Source organism: Gavialis gangeticus, unplaced genomic scaffold, assembly GCF_001723915.1.
Source record: "Gavialis gangeticus isolate Ggan-Ray unplaced genomic scaffold, GavGan_comp1, whole genome shotgun sequence".
In the NCBI taxonomy this organism is placed as follows: domain Eukaryota; kingdom Metazoa; phylum Chordata; order Crocodylia; family Gavialidae; genus Gavialis; species Gavialis gangeticus.
This window is the reverse complement of record NW_017729028.1, coordinates 39,604,296-39,630,406: the sequence shown is the minus strand read 5'-3', so window position 1 is coordinate 39,630,406 and position 26,111 is coordinate 39,604,296. Positions and strand designations below refer to the sequence as shown.

General features: G+C 43.2%; 1 protein-coding gene across 1 annotated transcript in view; it reads right to left on the bottom strand.

Moving 5' to 3' along the window:
- The window catches only part of OPN5 (opsin 5), a 54,925-nt gene that overhangs the window by 22,690 nt on the left and 6,124 nt on the right, over nt 1-26,111 (bottom strand). The window contains exons 2-5 of the mRNA XM_019520694.1: nt 14,813-14,932; nt 8,912-9,082; nt 5,872-6,206; nt 689-933 (exon numbers count right to left, since the gene is read on the bottom strand). Coding sequence (XP_019376239.1) covers nt 689-933; nt 5,872-6,206; nt 8,912-9,082; nt 14,813-14,932 — 871 coding nt within the window. The remainder of the gene's footprint in view (nt 1-688; nt 934-5,871; nt 6,207-8,911; nt 9,083-14,812; nt 14,933-26,111) is intronic.

The window sequence follows — 26,111 nt, the reverse complement described above, 5'->3', positions numbered from 1 at the left end:
CTTCTGGGTCTGCTGCTGAGCGCACTGGGGAGCCCCCCAACACTGCTGTGGGATGTTACATCTACCCCAGCATTGCAGTGTTCATGAGCCACCTGGTATCTTGAAGTACGTAGAAAAAACATTTAAAGCTGTGTCTATATCTGAATTGCCAAACCTTTCCAAATCTCCGAATTGATTCGGAGGATTTGGATTTGGATTCAGAGATTCGGCCACCAAATTAGGCCAAATCTCCGCCAAATCGAATCAGGGACCGAAGTTTCGCACAGCCCTAGTGTTTAGCACCTTTTATGGTTATGTCTTTAGTTGGGATAAAATGACTGTGGGCCTTATCTAATGCCCACTGAAGTCAATAGACATCTTTTCAATAATTTAAATGGGTTTTGGAATAGAACCTGTAAGAGATAACTGTCTTAGTGCGCTTCAGGTGATGACCACCAGGGAGACTCAAGAAGCCATGCTTCAACACATGCTACAGATGTTAGGCAATTAAACTGATTCGTTGTGGAAGGAGTTGAACTTTCCTAAATATCATGTACCACGAACCACTATTAAAAACAAGAAACCAAGCCAGATGAACAATTTGACCATCCCAATACAGCAACTCATCCGCTGTGTAAAGATTCTGAGGTAACGACAAGAGTGTTCAGGAATGGAAAAGCTTATGGCCTACCCCACTTCCAAAATTTACCTGGTATTCTGCAAGGTGCTCTTCTTCTGCAGGGCCTTTGAGCCACGTGCCCGACAACAGGCAGATTTACAATTAATGACCTGGTAAATAATTGGGTTGTACATAGCTGCTGATTTTGCAAACAAGGTCGGTACCACCGAAAGCGGAATGGGAACGGAGTCTGGGTGTCCAAAAGCTGACCACACAGATACCACAGCGTAGGGAATCCAGGCAATCAGAAATCCTGCACAGATCAACACTGCCACCTGGTGAGACAAAAATAAACCAGAAGGAGAGCAAAAAGTTACCTAACAACTCTCTTTATGGACCAATTCTCTAGCACAGCACTTCTTTACCACAGATGCAGCCAACCTGATGTAGCACACGACACAATGGAAAAAAATAAATCCCAGCTGGAGACAAGTTCTGCAAGGTGAACCGATCCCGTCATTCATTGTCCTTTTCCTTATCTATCTGCAGCTGTACGTTCACTTACTACTTATAGAAAACCTTGTGATCCTTTTGGCGCAAATCTTTCCCTGAGGCTATTCAGCCAGCCTAGAGGTGAATACGCTAACCAAAATAACCAGTGAAATTTGAAATTTAATTTAAATGAATATTTGAATGTGTTCATATACATTTTACACACACATATACGTATACACGTGTGTGTGTGTGTGTGTGTGTGTGTGTAGATACATATATACACATATATAATAAGCACAAGTCAGCTCCAGCTCTGCTTCTTGGTTTAGGGCTATTAGAGAGCCTTAATGAAGGAGGAGCATGCACACATGCTGCAGCCTTGTGCATGGCACAGTTTTAATTGCAGCCACAGTGGCAGCACCTGCATCATGGCACCCCAGGTGAGAACCACTGGCTTAGGCTGTATCTACTTCTTTCCTGGACTTTTTTGAAGTATGTTGCATTTCTATAGCTTCATCCATCCAAATACTTTCCAGCTCAAGGACACAGAGATCAGCTATGAAGGAACCGTGAATACAAACGTGATTCCCAAACACACGCATAAATCCCAAAGCTATTCTTTTCACTGATTAAGCGAATGTCTTTGAAAGGAATTTTAGCAAAAATTTCCAGCCCTGGGTTGAAGTCATTGCTGTCAATGTTTCAGAAAGAAAATCTGGCATCCGGATGGAAGTGCATGTGTGTCAATGTTTTCCCCATCTGAGCCCCTGTCAGTCTTCCCCAATCTCCACTGTTAGGTCCTACAGAAAGGACAAGGGGAGCTAAGGAATAAGAAAAGGAAAATAGACTGCTACATTTAGGTTTGACACAGGGCTGCTTCTTGTCTTGCAGGTAGTGCTGATGATGCATGAGGAAATCACCAGCAACTTGGGAGCAGCTGGCAATATATTATGATGAAAGATGGTTATAACAGAAGGGGAGAAGGGAAGTCAGAGTTCTGCTAAGTCAACCTCAGCTCCTGCCTGGGCCCAGGGTGGGAACAAAACATAGGAGACTGTTAAGGAAGCTAAAAAAAAATAATTCTGCCAACTTTCTGAAGTAAAAATGCAGATGATTTGATAACTTTGGAGGATGAACAGAATTAAAAATGCACACTTTGTGAGCGACATGCAAAGACTCAAGTTGACAGCCTTATGGGAATACCATAGCTATAGTCACAGTTGCGGCATTTCTCTAGTTCAGTGTAAAATGAAACTGATGGGAGTTTAATTGCAAGCAATAACTTCAACTGAATATTTAAACTGAGCCATAGTAGGAATCTCATTCTCTGCTACATAATGCAGATACTGTGAACAATTTCTACAGACCCTTACTGGGTGAATTGCTATTGTAAAGGACTTTCCTATGACAGCTCTGTGTGCATGTGTGTAGATATATTGTTTAAACACTAAAAGAATGTTGTAGTTTTGCTAAAGTTTTTAGACACTTGTTTTGAGTAAGCCAGTTTGCCCAGATCTATTTAAACATAATATATCTCCTCTATGGCATTATATAACAGTGTTGTGCATGTTTTACAGCACTGCTCTAATTCATAGGCAAATGCACTGCATCCTAAAAGATATTAGTACAAGAAAACTCATTTGGAAAGAGGTGATTACAGCACAAATCTTCCAGAAATGCTCTGCTCTCAAACCATTTAAAACCTTTCAGATAATGTAATATGCCCAATCTCCGTTTTCATCTATCGATATCCATTTTCTTGAAGCAAAAAATTGCTTAAAAATTTGAAGCCTTTCCTTTCTTCTGTCACCCACCAGCATTTCATTCGAAACATAGATCAGTCAAAAGGGAACTTCATATCCATCCTCCTTTGAAATTCTGGGGCTGAATGGAGGGATTTGGGATGATGTAGTTGGGGCTGGTCCTGCTTTGAGCAGAGGGTTGGACTAGATGACCTCCTGAGGTCCCCTCCAACCCTCATTTTCCATGATTCAGTGATTTGACTCTACACATCTAAACCCCAGTAAGTCGGGCTCCATTCAAGACCCAGAATTGGGGCCCTGCTCTTCTTGACCTGCTGCTCACAAACAGGGAAAAATTGGTGGGGAATGTAGTAGTGGATGGCAACTTGGGCAGTAGCGCCATGAGATGACTGAATTCAGGATCCCGAGGAAAGGATGGATGGAGAGCAGCAGAGTAAGAACCCTGGACTTTAGAAAAGAAGACTTCAGCTTGCTCAGGGAACTCATGGGCAGGATCTCTGGGAGGCCAGTCTGATGGGGAGAGGAGTCCAGGAGAGCTGGTTATATTTTAAAGAAGCCTGACTGAGAGTGCAGGAACAAACCATCCTGAAGTGCAGGAAGACGAGCAAGTATGGCAGAAGACCAGCTTGACTTAACAGGAAATTCTTCACTGAGCTAAAACACAAAAAGGAAGCTTGCAAGAAGTGGAAACTTGGACAAATGACTAGGGAGGAGTATAAGAATATTGGTTGGGCGTACAGGGATGAAGTCAGAAAGGCCAAAGGGTTGGAGTTGCAGGGAGCAAGGGATATGCAGGATAACAAGAAGGCTTTCTACAGTATGTCAGCAACAAGAGGAAGATCAGGGAAAGTGTGGAACCCTTACTAAATGGGGGAGGCAACCTAGTGACAGATGATGCAGAAAAGCCTGAAATACTGAATGCCATTTTTCCCCTCAATCTTCACAGGCAAGGTCAGCTCCCAGACTGTGCATCTGGCAGCACAGTTTGGAGAGGAGATGAGCAGCCACCAGTGAGACAGAACAGGTTAGGGACTATTTAGAAAAGCTGGATGTGTACAAGTCATGGGGCTGGATGCCACACACCCAAAACCATTGAGGGAGTTGGCTAATGTGATTGCAGAGCCACTGGCCATTATCTTTGAAAACTTGTGGTGATCAGGAGAGGTCCCAGATGATTGGAAAAGGGCAAATATAGTTCCTCTCTTTAGGAGATGGAAGGAGGAGGATGCAGAGTACTAGAGACCCATCAGCCTCACCTTGGTCCCTGGAAAAGTCATGGAGCAGGTCCTCAAGGAATCCATTTCTAATCACTTGGAGGAGAAGAAAGTGATCAGGAACAGTCAGCATGGATTCACCAAGGCCAAGTCATGCCTGACCAACCTGATAGCCTTCTACGATGACTTGACTGGCTCTGTGAATGTGGAGAGCAGTGGACATGACACACTTGACTTTAGCAGGACTTTTGATACTGTCTCTCACAACATTTTCACAAGCAAGCTAAGGATGTACAGGTTGGATGTATGGACTGTAAGGTGGATAGAAAACTGGCTGGATCATTGGGCTTGAAGGGTAGTGATCAATGACTCAATGTCTTGTTGGCAGCCAGTATCAAGTGGAGTGCCCCAAGGGTCGGTCTTGGGGTGCTTTTTGTTCAATATCTTCATCAATGACCTGGTAGATGGGATGGATTGCACCCTCAGCAAGTCTGCAGATGACACCAAGCTGGGGGGAGTAGTTACATACACTGGAGGGTAGAGCTAGGATTCAGAGAGACCTCAACAAATTGGAGGAATGGACCAAAAGAAATTTCATGAGGTTCAACAAGGACAAGTGCAAAGTCCTGCACTTAGGACAGAATAATCCCATACACCGGTACAGGCTGGGGACCAACTGGTTAAGGAGCAGCTCTACAGAAAAGGACCTGGGGGCGACAGTGGACAATAAGCTGAATATGAGCCAGCAGTGTGCCCTTGTTGCCTAGAAGGCTAACAGCATCCTGGGTGGCATTGGTAGATGTGCTGCCAGCAGATCAGGGGAAATGACTCTTCCCCTCTATTCAGCATTGGTGAAGCCACATCTGGAGTACTGTGTCCAGTTTTGAGAAAACAACACATACATAGCAAAACTAAGGCAGGGTACCCAAAATTTATAATAATTGGCATTGCATCAGGATCTCAAGGCTGGGGCAAAATTTCCATACACATTGTGACTAAAAAAGAAACACCTAAAATCAGAGTAATGTCCTGTTCTTGCATTAATGACTGGTGCCTCCCAGGACTGGCAAGGGCACCATGCCAGAGAGCGGCGAGCATGAACTGCCCGCAGCCACCAGCGTTGTTGGTGGTAGCAGTGAGTGGTGAGCAGGGATCACCTGCAGAGGCCGCCATCCATGTTGACGGTGAGGGTGGGGGCAGGTGGTGACCACCCACAGAAGCCAGCAGCAGCTATGGCCGTGGCCAATCTTGGGTGGGGAGGGGCAAGTGCCCCCCCCGTACCCTCCCTACGCATCGCCTATATGTTCTTGTATCTTTCTGGAGAGAGGAATACAAATTGTCCAAAAGGTTTATGTAACTAATAACAAAAAAATGCTTCTCATTTATATATTTTAGGGCTTTCTCCACCAAAAGTCTTGGGCACCTATCTTACAACAACTTGTGTGGCATAAGGAAGTATTATCATCCCCATTATCCAGACAGGGAAACTGAGGCACAAAGATGAAGTTAACCATCCAAAGCCACAATAGAAGCCTATCGCAGAGCTTCACATTGGATCCTGATATCAAGGGTCACATTTGGGTGCCTTACACACAAAACTACACTTTATTTGTCTCAAGTTTGCCCTCCTACCTTGTAGGTACAAGAAGAAGAAAGGTCAACACATGCACTTTTAGATCATCAGTGTGCATTGGTGACATGGCCGAGTAGAAAAACATATTCAGTGCTCTGTAGGGGCACAGACTCTTCCACCCAGACATTAGGGTTGGACAAATCAGGATAAGAAATATCTATGACTCACCTTGGTTAGCTTCATTTCCAGTTGATGGCTGTTTTGTATCCTAGTGTCAAAATGAGCTACTTCTTTGGAGGAAGACTTAACTTTTAAAATGATCTTAACATAGGAGAACACAATCACTGCGGTTGGGAACACAAGGCAGAAGAAAAGAATATTCAGAATAAAAGCCTGCCCCGCCACTGAAGACTGCGCCAGCCACCAATCCAGCGTGCACGATGTCCCAAAGGGCTCAGGAGCATAGTTTCCCACTCCAGTTAACGGCATGGTGGCCCAGAAAGAAGCGTAGGCCCAGATTGCCACCAGACACATAAAGGCATGATGCCTCTTCAGCCAGGTACCTGAAAGACAATTCAGCCTTTACAACGGTGGATTTCAAAGCCCACATATATGGCAAAATCCCATTTAGCCTTTTCTACATGTACAAATAAGAGCTGATCAAATGACTGGACACTTACTACTTCTGCAAATTGCCCTCGAATTGTGGGATTCAGAAGTGTATTCATTAGTTCTTTTCATTGAATAAGAAATATTTTCCCACCCAACAGCATAACTGGGGCTGGGTGAATAGGGCACCAGCCTTTGGGTGCCAGAATACCAGCTGCCCAGGGCAGTAGTAGCTGGGTGCACAGACACCGCAGCAGCCAGGTACAGGCAGACAGTAGCCAGTGCCTTTGACTCCCAGAGTAGGTAAGATTGACCACTTGTTCTCCCCTTTTCCCCCCACTCTCAGGCTCTCAGGAAACCCTGCTTCCAAGGGGGTCTTACGCAGGGCACACAGTCTTTTAGCTATGTCTTGTACCCACCAAAGGTTTGTCCCTTTGATCAATAAATATATGGCATTTGATATCTGAGTTATGGATAGGCACCAAAATCAGGTGATATGTCGTTTCTGTTCTTTTATTAGCTAGTCTAAAGTTTGTTGTCAGGGTATTCCTCCTCATAAATCACCATAATACTGTCTCTTCCATGGAGAAGATTAGAGAGATGGAACAGGCCCAAGAATTTTTAGACCTCTAACTTCTTTTTTTTTTGTCTTCCTCCCTCCAAGAAAAAGCATTTTACTTAGCTTTGTACATGAAACCCAGATGTAAAAATAGATTTTGATGGGTGTCTCCATTAGAGTGATGTCATGTGACTCTATAAAGTGGCTCTACTTGGCTGAGCAACGTATGAACATAAAATAAGATAACGTTTCCTAGCCTGGAGGACATCTTAGAATATCAATAAGGATAGTTATTTCCTAACACAGAGAGAAAATCAAATGTAGTGGCTGTCTGCCTGACTTCACACAGGCTTTTCCTTAACACAGTCACAACAGGCAACCATAGTGCTCATGAATATGGAGAGCTGCAGTTGCATGGTTTTTCTGGTTTTCATGGTTGCCTGAGTGCCAGGTTCTTGCTAAAGGACAGAGGGGGGTTGTACTGTGTATCCCACCATCCCATATGCTATATGATGCTCCATTTCAGTCATCTCCCAAAACGGTGTCAGGTGAACTCCACTTGCAAGCCACAGTAACTGGTTATATGAAATTGTTCAGTAATATATTTGAAGGACATATATGTGCCCATATGGTTTTGTTAAATACAATTAATCATGTTGTTAATTACTTTAACTATTAAAGGTAATGCAAGGGCTGGAGTTTGGGGAATACTGTCTCATTGCTCACTCTATATACTCATCATATATTTTAGAAAACCATATATTATATATTCATATTATAAAATTACTGTATATAATCCTATGAAATAGGGCAGGCAGCAAGGGGGCAAGTAGCGGGGGGGAGCTGCTTGACCCCTCTACCATCTGCCCCTACACTGCCTCCCCTCAGTCCCCGCAGCTGCCTCACCTACTGCCTGTCCCCCTGTCACTGCTTTCCCCCACTGCAGCAGTCAGGGGCAGTGACGAATTGAAGATGACCTCCACTAATTAAATTCTATACATGGAAAAATATAACAAACATGTACATTTGCCATGTATAGAATCCAATTATTTGGGGGTTATCTTAACTAGAGGGTCATCTTGAATAAATGCAGTATGGTAATTTGGGTAAATACAGTGTCGGTTTATCAGAAAGTCTTTAGCAAAGAGTCACAGGAATAAGACGAGGCTGAAAAGCTCTTCTTTACAGCGATGCACTGACAGAGTAGAATCTACTCAATGTATCCAAGGGAGTTTAAGAGGTGACTTGCCCTCAGTCTACAAGAACTTTCGTAGGGAAAAAGGTTTCAGGCAGCAGCATGCTCTCTCATCTAGGGAACACAGGTATAGAAAGATTCAACAGCCAAAAGCTGAAACGAGATATTCCGCTTTGAAATCAGGTAAAAGTTTTTAATAAGTCAATAAACATTTGGGGAAACTTACTTAGAGATGTCATGACTTCTTTATTTGACGTCTTTAAATTAAGGCTTGGATATCTTTCTAAGACAAGCGTTCTAGCTCAATTTAGGGATTCGATACAGAAAACCAAAAAATTCTATGCCCTGTATTATTTCATAGATTTCACAGACATTGGGGCTGGAAGGGACCTCGGGAGATCATCGAGTCCAGGCCCCTGCCCTAGGGGCAGGAAGTCAGCTGGGGTCACAGGATCCCAGCAAGATATGTGGGAGGTTAGGTGAGATGAACATAATATTTAATTTTGACTTTAAATTCTATTACTCTCTCATTGCTATGGATAACGTGAGTTATTAAAAATGGAGAGAATCATAAACTCTAAATGTACTAATTTAGCTGTTGCCATTTATGTTATTTCTTTACTTCACTTCGGTTTATTTCATTCTACTTGGACAATAAAAATCAATGCCTGGTCTTTTTCACCTTGGCGCGCTCAGGCTCTGACACAATGGGACATTGTTAATGACGTTGACATGAGATGTTGTAAAATTATACTCCCATTTCTGCCAAAACTACCATTCAGGGATTTCCCTGCTAATCAGGCGAGTAGGGAATAAAGAACGATTCACATAAATTTAGTCATAAAATTCCTAAACATTCCCCCCAGGGAAGAAATTTGTTCAGTAAAAATGCCCTGGTAGCTTACCATAAGATAAGTGACAGATTTTCAGGTATCTATCCAGACTGACAGTCATCATGGTGATAAGGCTCCCACAGCCAAAGAAGAAACCAACCCATCCATACCAGCGGCAGCCAATCCAGCCAAAAATCCAGCGGTGAGAGAAGAAGGAAATGATAGTGAAGGGCTTTCCTGAAACTTCAAGGAGGGGAATAAGTGTGTCATTTTGTTTGTCCAAAAACCCTTTCAGCACAGACAAAACCAAGCCCTACTTTTACCTGTAGTGATCACTGGGTTCAGTAAATACAGACATACAATCAATGAAAAGAACAACACACTTTAAGTTGTGGAGCAGCACACAACTTCTGGATACCTCTAACTAACTCACGGGCTCTCCCTAACTGAGGGACAAACTCCCAATTCCCATCTCTTCTTAATTAGGGAATGTCTCTAAATTATAACTTTTATCAGTACATTATCCACCCAGGAAATCAATGAGAAGATTGGTGTCTTCAAATGCAGGGTAAAATTGCCTAGTGCCTCAAAACTTGAGTACCTCAAAACCTGTCATGGCCCAAATATAGGAAGCTAACTGTGAAAAAGGGTTACATTACAAAGGAAAGATAGTCCAACCTAAGGATCCAAGGGAAGCATAGGATTTTTCATCTCCTAATGTCTTCAGATCAAAATCAGTTGCTTTTCTGGAAAGTACATTCTAGTTCAGTGGTGCTCAGCCTCTAGCCCATGGACCAGACCCAGTCGACAGAGCCCTGTCATCCCACCCATAGGGCTCTCCAGGGTTGGGGAGCAGTGGCAATTAACACAGCCTCTCTCCCCCACTGCCAAGTTTCAAAGCTCTGCAGGCCAGACAACATGGCCCTGCATGTGGGGACAGGACTGCAGGCTTGATCTGGCATGGGGACCAATCCAGCACACAGGGTTGGGGCCCATGCCAGACTGGTCTTGCACACCAAAGTCAGACCCAGCCATGCTCACCCACAGATCAGATCCAGCTTTGCAAGCTGAATCCAGGCCACGAACAAACATGTGCCACTGACTCGGGCTGTAGGGTCAAATGGTTGGGCCCCACTGTGCTAGTTCAATACAAGTTTAGGGGCTTAATACAGAGCTATGTGGGTGCAATTTAAGGGTCTGTATTATAAAGAAGATCAAATTGGATGATCCAACAATTCCTTTGGGGCTGAACCTCTCTAAATCTTATGAAAAATAAGCACCAACATATCTTGGGAGTAGAAACAATACAACCTCAGAGTTACAGCACTGTAGAGAATCCTAATATTTCAAGATATGCTTTAGTCTGAAATTGGTATAAAATTGTAACATTTTTCATAAAACGGAAATCCAAAAAAACTTTTGATTTGAAAATGAAGTGAAATATTTCAATATTTTTCATGAAAAATTCCTCACGATCTATTGAATTTATCGGAACAGCTCCATTCAAACCAATCTGATATGATACTACAGTATTAAACTGTCATTAAGTTATCCTGCACTTGCTTGTAATGTAACAGTGCCTTGAGGAACCGATAATTGAATAGCCTACTATCACTATACACTAGGCTCTTTGGCTAAAAGACTAGGGAAATAGGGAAATGTACAAGAGGCAAGGATTTTTTGTGATATCTTTCCTGGGACCAGCTGTATAGTTGGAGAGCTTCTGGAAAAGCTTTCAGGCATCAAGTGCTCTTCGTTAGGCCTAAGGAAGAGGTTAAGCTGAGTGCAATAAGACTCTATGTAACTGTAGACAGTCTGCTTGTAAGGATAGAGTAGGGCTGTAAACTGGAAATGAAGAGGTGTTATCAGAAGCTCTTGTAAAAAGAGAAAAGAAGTGTAGTAAAATAGGGACTCTAGTTAGTTGCAAAGGGAGATGTAGTTAGTGCTAGAAAAATATTAGCGATAAGGGAATATAGTTTATCATTTTGTTGAATTTATTCAGAATAAAACACCGACGGGCAGAAAAAAAAATTTTTAAATTAGATGTGGGTCAAAATGACTAGAAAGAGAACATTTTGTTTTTCACTTTTTGACAGAAGATATATAATTGCTAACTCAGCATTTTTGCCATGGAGAATTTGAGTTTAAAATAAATTTTATTTTCTATTCCCAAAATCACAGGAATGGAAAATTCCTGGCTGGCAATACATAAAAGTATTTTAAAGGCATACAACTTTGGGTTTTATTAACCGTAAAAAATTATTTTTTAGCTCCTAAGATCCATTTGGTTCATATTTTTAAGCTTTCCTTCAAAAACTCATGGGGTGCATCGACATGAGTGTGGACATTTTGTTCCCTAGAGACAAGCAGCAGTGGTGCACCTTGCACCGCTGCTTCTTGTCCCCAGGGAACGCCCATCCCACGCATACTTTGGCACATGGCAGGTTGCCCCAGGTGGCATAGGGGAGGCTGAGACCAGCACTGTGCTGGCCCCAGCAGCCTTACCTGGGGTCTTAGGGGCCTCCCAGAGCTGCAGGCACGGTGATCCTGCCAGGCAGAGCCAGGCTGGCAGCCACAGCACAGCTCCAAGCGGCCCAGCTCCCCTTTTTATCAGTGCATGTTGCCTGAGCATGCACTGCTCTGGTTTGGTTCTTTTCCCCCTGGATATCCAGGGGTCAAAAAAACCCACCGGGGGGGAGGGGAAATGAGCAGTGCATGCTTGAACAGCATGCCCTTGCAGTGCGGAGAACTGTACGTGTTTGCGCTGCCACATACCGCATGACTGGGCTCATCTGGACACACCCTTGAAGGCTAGAAAGGTACTTTTTCTCTTTCAATGGTAATTAAGATTCTATTATCCCATCATTTGGGGCTTTAAGAATAAATGTCAAATATAATGAGGGACTCACCTAAAAATAAAAAAGTTGGCAATCATTTGGATATATACAGTTTTCAATAATAAAAGTCAAGAGACATCACCTCTGTGCTTGGAGCAGTCCTTATAACCAAGCTATGTTTGTACAGGAGTTAAATGAACCATTTGACTGTAACTCAACCTTGGGTTTGATTTTAGACAAATACCTATTGCCACTCCCTGGACATCTCCATGGAAATAATGAGTATCTAGGACCAGCGCGCCAACTGTAAATTTAGTGACTGTCAGTAAAAAATAAAAAATTAAAATTAAAAATCAGGATAAAAAGGACTGCCAGTGAATTCCATAAAAGAAAAGGTTAACTGTCAGTAAAAACACTATGCAGCTGCAGCTTGATTGAAGCTCCAACAGACAGAGCACAGCAGTGCTACCTGGTGTCAGAGTGGGAGTGCAACACCCTGCAAGGAGTGTTCGCTCACCCATGAGCTACTGCTGCTGCTGCATCCAGGCTGCCTGTAATACTGTTGAGCCACAGGTCCATGCTTTGTGAGTCCATGCTGAGACAGTGCGAGTGGGGCTAATGGGGGATTGGCTGAGGATGCACTATGGTGCAGAGTAAAGTCAGAGACATCAGGTTGTGGCGGTGAGCAGGGGATCCCTGTGGTGGCATGGGAGGGCAGCACTATGCAAAAATCTCAGTGCAGTCGAGCAGGATTTCCAACCCCCCAAAAATTTACTGCTAACTTTTTACTGACAATCAATTTTTTTTGTCTATGATTGATACTAGGAGGGTAGTAGAACACTGGAACAGGTTACCCAGAAAGGTGGTGGAAGCTCCATCCTTGGAGGTTTTTAACACCCAGCTAGACAAAAGCTTGGCTGGGGTGATCTAGTCGGGGCTGGTCCTGCTTTCAGCAGGGATTGGACTAGATGTGACCTCCTGAGGTCCTTTCCAACCCTCATTTTCTATGATTCTATGATGTTATCTAAATTTGAATCCAGCCCTTGTAACTGGGGCCTGACAGCAGGCAGAGCTGGCTGAAGAGTTACATTTACATTATTAAAACATAAATCAGTAAAAACCTGCATTACTAAAAACATCTGGCTGACAGCAAAAGGCTTGTAGATTGAGAGTAAAAACTAAATGTCTTCAGTTGGCAACCCTGCCTAGGATTAGCACATAACCTATAGCAGTTTAGACCACTGATATTTTTTAGCTAAGGTGGCAAGAAAAATGTGCACCAAAAAACAAGTTTGCAATGAGTGCTGGTATCCCTTGGAACCTAAACTGGAATCAGTACATTCCCACAAAATGTGCCATTTTTTGGCATTAGCACTTCCTGAAAGGAAAATGTTTCCATGGGAAAATATTCAGTTTTAAATATTAGGGAGGGGTTAAAAAGCAGTATGTGTCCATTAAAATCAACTGATTCATAAAAGATTAACTAACTTGTTTGAAAATTATATGGTATGTCAGTTTAAGAACTGGGAACAGAAACTGGAAGTCCTGATTCTAAATCCTTGTTTTAATCACAGTCCTCACAAACCGACTGCAGCTTGCACGATCAAGGAACAATTCCTCATACTCCAGTAGACGGCATCAAGATGAAAGTAAGTTTGCAGAAATGATCCAAGTCACAAGTGGGATCCTAATTAGAGACAAGAAACAAGCCCGGTCTAAAATTTATTTGATGCATTTCTGAGTGCTAGAGATGGAAAATAACGTCTGATAAATTATTCAATGTGCAATATTGCTATGCAATATTATTATTGTTGTTGTTATTGTTATTATTATTATTATGCTGGGACTCTACTTGCTACCGACACAAGCAAATAAATGCCCCAGTTGCGATTTAGTTGTGTAGCCACAGGCTGATCACTCAGCCACAAGATAGCAAATTCTCAATCTCAATCATGACATTTCTCAGAAAATGCAATGAAAATGACTGCTTTCTCTAAGGTGCATTAATTATGTTATTTAATAAAAATGTAAGGTAACGGTATCGTTGGTCCCTTTAAGCTCTTTTACGAACCACACCAACGACACCTTGTGGTCATTTGGGCGAATGTCAAGAGCATATTCCTGGTGGATTTTCTTACAGCTAAGCTGAGTTGTTGTAACTGTGATGGTGGTAACTCCAAGGCGGTGGTTTTCAAACTTTTTTCATTGGCAGACCCCTAAAAATATTTGAATAGCAGTGAGAACCCCTCTGAATTGTAAGTATGGGTGTTCACATACTTTTGATTGATCATGGTTATCTTTCCTGGGTCCCTTAGACATAGTCTGCAGACACCCAGGGGCCCATGGACCACAAGCTGAAAACCACTGCTTTAAGACCTTCTCTTGGAAAAGAGTGCCCGTTTGCCATTGCATGTAGAAGTCTCAGCAACTTAAAGAGATTTACAAAGGTTTATTGGATTACAAAACAAAGATTCACAAAGAGCAATCCACTTCCCCAATTTTACATACATTCAGATGGAAACTTGGGCATGTTGATCTTTCGATGACTTGCTATTTGTCTTACTCTTTGCAGCCTGTCATAGGCAGAGCACCCTTTTGTATGGGAAGGAAAATAGAAGGTGTCCCATTGTAAGTGGGGACCTAGACAGAAAATTATAACACTGGAGAGCGTGAACTCTTGACATTGCCCTCCCCCCTGTTTCTATTGGCTGTGTTCAGTATGTATTTATGAGGGATTTAGATCTGTGCCGTGCCATTTGTAGAGCTAAAATATAATTTTCCTCAGCTGTGATAAAAGCAGCTTTGTGCCAATTCCAAAATGCCGGTCTGATCCTGAGTTAAACTCAACAGGAGTTTTGCCAGAGGCAGGATTGCTGGATCAGGTCCTATTTCTCTCTGTTTTTTTGGTTTCTTTCCAAGGAGAAAGTTACTCCCCCTTAAAATTGCTCTTTAATCCTTTTTCCTCTCCTTCTGGTTTATGTGGAAAAAATAAAGCAGAAACACGAAGGGCTGGATTCTGCACAAGGTTCCCAGGAGAGAGGAGCCTCATCTACAGATTCAAGGGTAGAAGCTGGCTTTATATATCAGGACCAAAAAAACTGCAGATATAGTGAACAATACAATAGCACTGAATTACCTGAAATGCCGAAATCGCACACTGCTAGATTCATTGTCATTATCTCAGCAGGTTTCAGCTTCTTTTTCTGTCTTGCAGATAGAAAAATAACATATCCATTTCCCAATGTTGAGAGAACACCTATAATAAACACATAAAAAGGTATAAGGGGGCACAAACATTTCAGACTCAAATTCATGCAATCTCTTAGCATAGGGATTCTGTGCTATAGGCAAAAACGGATAGATCTAGGATTTTGGTAAGGGGGGTACAGGTATATCATCACATATAACACACCATACATTTTCCTCCAGGTAAAAATAAACTGGAAGCTTTACTATCATATTTACTTGATTCCAAGATAAGGTTCTCCCCCTCCAAAAAATGGGGATCTTAACTACACAATTTTGTGACAACTGCTTTTGCACTTTCCCCCTAGTTTTAAAATTGGAGGAAAGCAGAAAGCAAAAATCTATTTTATCCCCCAGATTTTTTCCCCTGCTCTAGCAGTGGAAGGAGGACAAATTCAAGGTGAACCTCCAATATTTAGATTGTATACCTGGAAAATCATAACAAATGTATACATTTTCTATATAGAGAATCTAATTACTAGGGGGTTGTCTTATAATCAGGGGCATCTTCTATTTGAGTAAATATAGTAATATGCTAGGGCCATATTATTTAGTTTAAGATCAAAGCAAACACACATATAACTTTACTGGAATGTGCATTCATTTGCTAACACCTAAATTATGTATGAAAACATGACAAGCTAGGTAGAAGGTAATCAGAAGATCTTGTTTCTTTAGTCTGATTATCATTATAATTAAAGGCACATCTCTTTCAGATTCATTAAACAAAAGCAAGCCTTCCTGAGCATCTTGACCTTGACAGTGAATCCAATGCTTCACTGAAAGTCATTTCCATACCTGAATTGATGTTCACTTGATTTAATGTTTCCAAACCTGAGCTGATGTTTTTAGCTCTAATTAAAAATAACTTGCAGGGCTGTGAAATAAGAGCCGCATTAAGAGGAACAGCTAATAACAGAGCTACTGAAGAAAGAATTGCTTGATTAGTGGAATATCAAGACAATTAAAAATGCAGAGGGGGACATTAACACCTGTGGAATAAGAAGTTTAGAAGGAATTGGGTAGATTGCAATGAGCCATGGAGTCAAGTAACTCCCTTACTGCTGCCTGAATAGAAATGCTACTGCCACTGCCAGGCAGTTGGTTTTAAACTGGGAGGATCGGGAATCAAAGAGGGGCATGACTGCACCACTGCACCCCATCTGGATCCATCCCTGTAGGCAACCCAACCAGTTATGGTGAGCAAAAATGGGGCAGGCACTTAACAGACATCAGTGACTCGCTGGGAACTGTCTGTGTGCACCCCATGGCAAATGGAAAGGAAACCATCGTCAATAGAAAAAAGGCTAAGCTGCCCCTTTTATCATCAGCAGTTACTATAGAGCAGGTGATACATGGTAAATCCCAGCCCCTTTTTACCTTTGTGACAACCAGTTTGTGTGCCCTGGCCCTGAAGTCCACAACCTCAGGGAGATGTCAACAAGATAGAAGGCACTCAGAAAAGAGTAACAAAAATGAGTACAGCCAGGACTGGAGGCTTATGAAATTATAAGTCTTCAGCCTCCAAAACAGTGGCGATCAAGAAGAGAGAACAGGGTGTGATAATACAGCAAGAACAATAGGGCTGAATCAGGAAAGGAAGAATTCAAGAAAATTTCTCGTGGTGTAGTACTACACGACGGAGCAGGGAAGTTGTGCCACTGACATCTGGACAGAGCACAGCACTGCAGAACATAGTATACTCCAGCAAATCCCTTGTGGGATCTGCTGTGATAGAGGGAATTAACTCGCTGGCAATCGCAAGCAACAGTCCAACCCTCGTGTCTCCTGGGAAATGCTACAAGAAAAGAAAACTTGGATCTATGGCCAAGGCATTATATAGTGGAGTTATAAAAGAGTTAACACGTACAATCCTGATGACGGCTACATGACTACCACTCCTGCATGTACTCTGCCAACCAGTTGGCAAACAGGGGCATACATTGTATATCAAGGATAAGCTGATTAGCTAAGAGTGCAGACACAAAATGATGTAACCAAGAGTGGTTTGGCTTGCCGTGTCTCCAAGAAAAACCACTCTATTTTGCACCCCGAAGAGGAGCAGAAGTTGCATCATGGTAATAGAAAAAAGCAACTAGCAGGAGGCTGTAGCATAAATCATCTCTGTTTTGCAATCTGAAACAGCTTCAGCTGTGTCCTCTATGAGAGTCCTTCCCTACCCAAAGTTTCAAACCCAGAAGGGAATAAATCCACATTGACTTAAAAAGCAGTTTAAATTAGAAATCATTTTTGGCTTGTAAACAAATCTCCTTCAGCAGCAGCATTTCCCACTAAGGAACTGCTCTACTTTCAGCCCTCATCCGTCTTTTTCTACAGAAGATTTAGTTTGTGCTGTTTTATCCCTACCGTTCAACTAGAACTAGGGACAAAGATTTAGATAGGGAAAGAGTTTTAAACAAATAGTCTGTATGCGCATCTACCTTACCTGGAGTCATATCATCCTATGACAGAGTCATCGGCAAGCCTAGCTTCTCCAGCTATCCTCAATAGGCTCTTCTGGTTCCCCTTTAGCGCTCTTTCCCACTAAGACTGCACCCCAGTTCTCTGCCCTCCTGTGTTTTCCAGCCCTTAGTCTCTTCTTATTAAATCAGCTTTATAGGGGAGTCAAATATTGAGATAAAGGCCAAACCCAGATCATTCTCACAAGCACCTAATTTGGGCCTCAAAAGATCCCTAGACACCTAGTTTGGGGTCTGGCCTACGCTGAGAAATAAGCCAGATCAAGCACCTGGGCTCTGCCTAAATTCCATTATGATTTTCATCGGGGCTGGGGGTGTCTAGCAAGGCCTCTACCAAGGCTTTCAACTGGGAAGGAGCTCAGAAAACCTGGGAGTGGGAAAGCTTGGGGAGACAGCCAGGACAAGTATAAACTTCCAGAGAGGGGGAAATTATTTGATTGTTAATTGGTGCATATGAGGCCCTGGACCAAGAACGTGACACGCTGCTCCAAGATGTTACAAGTGTTGATTCTCTACATAAAATGTGCCTAAAGATGCACAAGACCAATGAGTAGGATTTTTAAAGAGCTCAGAAGCAAATGAAGTATTAAAACTGTGCAGTGGTCACATGCTATAATTTCTCCAATGGGTAGAGAGGACACATTGCTACTATGGAAGTATTCAGAGAGGACTGAGGCTTCTTTGCTCCAGGCACTGCTCCAGAGTTCACAGTTGTCAAAAGACAGCTTTAAAGATGGGAATTTCTTCCCCAGCCTTGCCCCCCGCCCCCAATCCCCACTCCCACCCATCATCCTGGCATACTGAAATCTCTCCCTTCTCACCAAATCCATCCCTATACTCAGGGGAATCATCGACATTTGGAAATGACCTGGACTAGAACCTGCATGAACTAATCGTGGGACAGGGACTGCCACATTTACACTGGTTTGAACTGATTGCAGCTAGCCAGCCCCCGGCTAGATGTCACCCACTGACAGGGTTTTAAACACAGCAGCGCTACTTCCCTGGCCTGTTTCACACTGTGTTAGTTATGGCATGTTCCCAACAATTTTCTAGTGCAGAAAAAGCCAGAGACAAGAGGCATTGAGCAATCCTTTTAAACAGGAGATGTCTCTTCACCAAGTGGTATTGGAGGGAGGCAGAGCCATCATACGGTTCACAGAGCATGCCATAATCAGGCATCTGGTGACTGAAAAGCAAGAGGGAAAATGAATTCTTCATTGGTGTCAGAGGAAACCATTTGTTATCCTGAGTCACAGCACTGGAGTCTTTCAGTAAAGCGCCATGCCACTGCCACGGACGAGGCCTAGAGGGCCCATCCCTCCTCTGCCATGGAAATCATTCCCTGTGGATCTTTGCCAGGCCCCAAACAGCTTTGAAAATTGAAACAGCTTTCCATAAATCCCTGAATGTAACACATGCTCCTGCAAGGAATAAGGACAATCTTTTTTCACTAATAGGATTACACACACCTGAAATGGCTCAGTGGGTTTCCAGAGGTAGGTTTAGCACAGGGACAGAATGACACTGCTTCCTGCAAGGATTTTGCCCTATTCAAACAAAGAGAAGCCTTTATAGCACTGAAAATAATCCGGATCATCACCATAACTCTGAATCTGCCTCTGCTGGATGGTAGAAATGCAGAAATCAACACCAGAGATCCTTGACATCTCCCATCTGGATGAGAAGGTACCATACTCCCTAAAGTAGTCCGATGAATGCTAAAGAAATCAACCACTGAAGCTACAGCCATGACAAAATGTCATCCTGCTTTTCCAGGCAAGCTGATTGAAAACCTGGCAAAAAATCCATCTTCAGTGCCACCAGCTAGCTACCCGAATCCTGGCAGTCAAACTTCTCACCACAATACAAAGACAGAAGCACAGACTTCAAGCATTTTTTTTTTGGTGGCTGATCTTCTTACCCATAGATCACAGAATGCACCTGTATCTATCTCACTGGCTCTTCCCATAGAAAATAATGGATCCTGTTGTTAGTTACAAAATATTCATGTTTTGCAGGGAAACTCCTTGCCTCTATCTCAGACCAAACTCACAGGTCACTGCAAGCAATGTTTCTTTCCAACCCCAGAGCTCCCACCTATAGCATCCCAAAAGGCTCAGTCTTTGCCCTTGTATCATTCATACAGGTTGCAGTATGAAAAAGCACTCAGCTACTTAAACAATCATCTCCTGCTAAAGCCAAAAAATCAACAGCTAGCACAAACCAAACACAGGCAAGAATGAGATTGCACTTTGCAGAATATGCCTTCCCTTACTACCAAAGCCATTTCCCTTAAGATAAATGCCATTAGCAAATTTAGGATCATTTTGGACTCTGCAGCACTGCTGGACATTTAATGGACCAAAGCACACCCCACATTTCCATTTGAAGCTGGCCAGAAGTTGGTGTCTCACTATATCATTTGCAAACATATCTACCTGGTCAGCTTTGCCTACTGAAGACAGATTCAGCTGTACCTCTGTCTCAATAAGGTATACAGGGGATTAACGTCCGCTACTAGAAAAACCATGGCCTCCTACCATTGCTATAACTCAACAGAGACATCATCAGCCAAATATGAGGAGGTTCCTGGATGGCAGAGAAGGAGCTTTACCAGGGGTAGGACCTCAACTATTGAACTTAATTTCACAGGGGACACAAATGTCCTGGAATTAAAAATCTTTTTAGAACTCAAAGCAAAACCCATTTCTTTTATTTGATTTTTCCTCACTGATAAAGGAATAACAAAACTATCCTCTCGATATACTGAAAATTGTTCTTGTTATTAGCATTTTCCTGTAGTTCTGTAAAAAAAAAAAAAAAAAAAAAAGATCTTTAACCAGAAATGTGATTATCCTATAATTTTATGTTTCCATAGTTTTCTACTGCGTATAAAACTCATTTAAAGAGGTGCCAGTTCTCATGACTGCAAATTTAATCTTAATCATAAGAAGAAACAAATATCTTTTTTTCCCCCAACACAGCTCCTATGAGGTTGAGTCAATGACTGTATTTTAGTTTTGTCAAATAAATGCTGTAATCCTTTTTTGTGCCCATTTTTCATTGCCTCTCTAGGGAAATTGGGTATAATATTTTGTATATAATACCACGAAGGTTAGTTTTGGAATACCCCTCAAAAATACTTACCATTTTCTGGTACCCTCCAATAATTTTGACAAACTGCAAATCTAAAGATAATTCCAAGTCATTTTTTTCTGTGATGTGAGTTATCCAATATGTGAGAATTCACTACAATTAATAACAGTATCATTATTATTATGAGTACTATATGAACACAGGGGCCCGATTCTGCTAATGACTGTGCAGCTGGCCTCTTATGCCTGTATGTACTGTGATCAAAATTAGGCTCAGAGCAAGAACGCTATACCAAAATTTATATCATAAATGGCATCAAAATAAGGATTTAAGAGGTCTGCTAATAAATACGAGACATTATTTGAGACTATAGAGATGAAACTGCTACTTAGGATTTTGAAAGAGAGATCTTAGGGTGTTTGTAGATGACACTTTAAAGTGGGTTTAAAGCAGGTTACATGCCTTTTGCACCACTTTAATGGCATTACTGTTTGCACATTTGGCGGCATATTGCACATTAATTCCAGCTGTTGTAGCACATTCAGCAGCGTAATGCACCTTAAATGACTTTGGGAGGCAGCAAATGACTTTGGGGTGCTACAAAGTAAAACACCTTTGACGCATTTTAGCTTCCTACCCTACTGTTGCGCAGGGAAGCACCAGGCTCTGTGCGGCTCAGGGGCTGTGCAGGCAGACCGTGCAGACAGCCCGGCAGCAGCCTGGGAAGGCAGGCTCTACAGAAGGAAAAAAAAAAAAGTGGCGAGCCTGATCTTTCCTCCAACCCAGAGCCTGCCTGCCTGCCTGAGCTGTGCAGGGGCCTGGTGCTTCCCTCTGCAGCTGCAATTTCCCCTGGGACTGCCCAAGCCAGATGCCTGCAGATGGGTGCTGCTGCCATGGAGGGAAGCACTAGTCCCTCCTCCCCCCGCAGCTCAAGGACCGCTCTGTCCATCAGCATCTCACTCTCCCCTCCCCGCCGCTGGAGAGTCAGGTAAGGATTAGGCTCCGACATGGGTGTAGATGACACGTGGGGTTACTTCACCCTAAATTGAAGTGGTGTTTTTAAAATACCACCATTTCAATTTAGAGAGAATTAAACCCCCGTGTTGTGTACAAATGCCCTTATACCATAAAAGTACAAGATACCCTTTTCTGGCCAGCCATAACTTCATGGCCTGATCTTCTGTAGTATCATGCCTCATGGAGCTACTGGTCACAGGCAAAGGGGATTATTCTAATTTAGAAGCACAGGTATAAAGTACTACATAAAAGTACAAGAGAGTAAAGAGCATCTTCAGAGGCCAAATTAGAGGACAGTCTTGTTATCTCTCTAGTCTTTGTGTTTGCTTCCAATGTATTAATGTATCTGTTCACATGGAGATTCTGGCATGAGGAACAAAAATTCATTTGCATTCATTAGATTTTTTGGGGATACACTGGGCAAAATCCATGTTGCTCTAAGGGTACATCTATGCCATCTCTCCAGTGCCACTGAGAAGAACAATCCCACATGCCTTTTCTCATTTCACAAGCACCAAATCTGGCAATGAGATGGTGAAACCACCCTGAGGCACCAGACACCCAGGAGCCCCAGGGAAGCAGTATAGATGTACCTGTCAGCATGATTATATCTACAAATTAGGTTTCTGTCCCCATGAGGATGATTCAGAGAAACAGGTTGAAGTGCCAAGCATCCCTATACCATGAGTCGGGAGAGTTATGAGTCTCGGGGGGGGGGGGGGAAACGGGGGTGGTGATCAGAGAGCCCAGAGGCCCCTAAGGCTGGCTAACAGGAAATACAAAATGTGAATTTGAATATTTGAAAACTGTTGTCATGTCCTACTTTAATCTCCTTTTCTCCAGCCTATACTTACCTATGTTCTCTCAATCTTTCTTCATATGGCTTGGCTTCCAAGTCCTTTATCATTTTTGTCTCTCACCTCTGGATCTTCTCCAACTTCTCCACACCCCTCTTAAAAGTACAGCCCAGAACTGCATGCAATACTTTAGATGTGACCTAACCAGAACCAAGTGGAATGGCACAATCACTCCTGTTGAAGCAGCCCACAATTACATTTGTTTCTTTTGTGACTATGTCACATTACTGACTGACACTGAGTCTCTGATCCACCAAAACTCGTAAATCCTTTTCATTAGAGGTGCACCGATACATCAGTCCAATATCGGATCAGTACTGATATAAAGAAAACTGGCTGTATCAGATATTGGCCCAATGGGGCCAATAAGTTGGCTGATAAATGCCTGTGCTGTGCACACCCACAGCATAGCACTCAGGCAACAAAGAGCACAAATGACAGCATGGACAGCTGCCTCCAGCTGGTGAGTCCAGTGTGGTAGAAGGGAAGGGGGCAGGGAAAAGGTGTGGGGGGGCATATCAACGCCACCCACAGTGAGGAAGGGGTGCACTGGGAGAATGCTGCAATCAACCCCAAATTTTGCTACCAGTCTGCTCCCAGTGCTGGCACCGCCAGCTACCTGGTGCTGCCCCAGCTCTTCCTGGCACATAGGTGGAGGCAAGGCGTTGAGCCAGGGCTGCACTGGATGGCTGGCGGCAATGGTGTGGGGAGCAGAGCTGCAGCAAAATTTGGGGTAGATACAGCATCCTTCCAGCACTGCTGGTGCCTGCTTCAAGCCCAGCCCCTGCCAAGAAAAGCCCCGCACAGCCCTGGCTGGAGTCTGCTCTACCCTGCTCTGCCCTGCCCCACACAGATCCAGGAGGCACACGCCTGCCTACCATGCCCTCCCAGGGTTCAATCAGCAGTGGGAGCCGCCTCCCCCCTCCCCATGAGCCACAGCTCTGGCCTCATCCTGCCTAGGCAACACCTGCCCCTGCCCCCTCCCTCACCACAGAGGGCATTGATCTTCCCCCCCATGCCCCTTCCCTCCCCCTTCCCCTTCCACCACACTGGACTTACCAGCTGGAGACACCTGTATCAAAAATCAGATCAGTATCAGCAGATATGCCTCCTTAAATATCAGCTATTGGTATCAGCACCAAAAATCTCTATTGGTGCACCCCTACTTCTCATCAATACAGATACTGAGCCAGTTACCTCCTGTTCTGTGTTTGTGCATTTGGTTATTCTTCCCTAGATGTAGGTATCTGTGTTGGAATTCATTCAGTGATCCCCAGCCTAGCTCTTCAAACTATCAAGAAAATTTTTTATTCTACTCCCATCCTCCAAAGTATCTGCAGTACTTTCCCATTTCAAGTCATTTGCAAACTTGATCAGGAAGCACTTTTATCATAGCCTCACTATTAATAACAAACATCTTCAACTTGTTAAAGCAAGTGCATGCATGCTGCAAAATAACAGCAGCAGCAATTCCTCACTGTTGAGGATGATTGTCTTCTCTGATTGTCTTATCTTTAGGTCCAAAGATGGCTGACAAGGCCAATCCAGGATTGACAGTTCCTTCTGCAACTCTGGCATGTATTTCTGTGTGGAGTGGATGGCTCTCAATTCCTCATTCTGTCTGCAACAAGCTGTTTCTACCATTCATGCCTTTCAATCTCCTGCTGTTGTTGTGAGGTTTCAAAATACTGAGATTTTTGCAGCAAATTCTTCCTCCTCTTGGGGTCGTCCTGGGCAATAGTCTCCCACAAGTTGATCTCAGTGTTATATTTTTTCCAAGTTGACCTTAAGAATATCCTTGAAATGCTTTCTCTGCCCTCCTTTTAGGCAAAATAGAACTTGCTTCAGGAGTCTGGAGTCAGACATGCAGATGATGTGGCCAGGCCAATGAACTTGATGCTGAACCTTGAAGCTCTTGGTGTTTGCTTGTGAGAGGATGCTAATGTTGGTCCATTTGTCTTCCAACTGGATTCAACTAATCTTCCATAGGCAGCGTTGATGGTAGTTCTCCAGAAACTTTAGGTGTCTCATGTAGATTGACCACGTCTCAACACCATACAGGAAGGTAGGGATCGTGCCTGCTGATAAACCATGAGCTTGATTTTGAATCTGATGTTATGATTTTTGAACACCCATTTCCTCAGGCATCTGAAGGCTGCACTTGCACATTTAAGGCAATGTTAGATTTCATCATCTATGTCAGCCTTCTGTGAGAGAGAGATTCGGAGATACAGGGAATACCCAACATTCTCCAGAGTCTCACTATAAATCTGAACTACTGGAGCTGGGAACTGTTCATTATGAGCTTGTTGATGAAGAACCTTAGTCTTCTGAATGTTAAGCATTAGTCCCATTTTCTTGTATGCCTTCATAAAAATATCGACAATTACCTAAAGGACTGCTGCCAAATGAGCACAAACTACAGAACTATCAGTATACTGGAAGTCAATGACTGAGTTCTAGGGATCTTGGTTTTGGCTCGGAGTTTGTTGAGATTAAATAGTATACCATCCATTTGGTAGTTTAGCTCCACTCTGACTGGAAGCTTGTCAGTGATCAGATGTAGCGGTGCAATGAGGACTGTTGAGAAGAGTGTCAGAGAGATGATGCAGCCTTACTTAACTCCCACCTTAACCTCAAAGGGAGCTGTGATTACTGAGAACCAACACTCAGATACCATCGTGGAGCAGGTGAAGAATAGGTGAAGAATTTTGGTGGGCATCTGTACCTCAGAAAGATCTACCATAGTGTTTCTTGGTTGGCAAAGTTGAAGGCATTTGTGAGGTCAAAGAAGGCCACATGGAGGAATTTATATTGTTCCCAGCATTTTTCTGTAACTGGTGAGAAGCAAAAATCAAGTTGGTTGTGACTCTTGATGTCTTTAACACACACTGGGAGTCCAGGAGGAGCTCTTCAGCAAGTGAAAAGAGAAGGTTTAGAAGGGTTCTTGGTAGTAGACAGCAAGGTGATCCCTCTGTAATTTCCATTCAAACCTGTCTCCTTTCTTAAAGATTTTCATGGTCACAGAGCTGTGATGTAAGCTTCTCTCACCCCAACTTGAAGATCCTGACAAGGATTCCACCTGATCCAGATGCCTTATCATTCTTCATCTGCTTGATGGCTTTCCTCATCTCATCAAGGATTGGAGGCATTCCAAGATAATCTCTAACTGGTTGTTGTGGGATGGAACTAAGAATACTGTCATCAACAACAGTCTCAGTCAACAACGGTCTCAATGACTTCAGAATGCTCCCTTCAAGGAGGCATTGACGGCTCCCCTTTCCTTAATCAGGTCTCCTCCATCCTCAAGTCTCAAGGAGGTTGGTTTTTGAGTTCTTGGACAGTAGGTGGCTTTGGTGGCATTGAAAAAACCACACATATCATGCATGTCAGCAAAATGTTGAACCTCCTTTGTCTTGTCTTCCCACCATCTATTCTTTATATTGCAAGTTTTCCTTTGGACCTCTGTCTTGGCTTGTTGATGATTCAATTTCCTTTGCTTTGAGCTGATGTCATTCTGCTAAGCACAAAAGGCCTTGTGAATATAGTTTCATAGTTTCTAGGGTCGGAAGGGACCTGAGCAGATCATCTAGTCCGACCCCCTGCCATGGCAGGAAGAGCACTGGGGTCAAATGACCCCAGTAAGGTGGTCATCCAACCTCCTCTTAAAAACCCCCAGGGTGGGAGCCTGCACCACTTCACTTGGAAGCTGGTTCCAGACTTTAGCCGCCCTGAC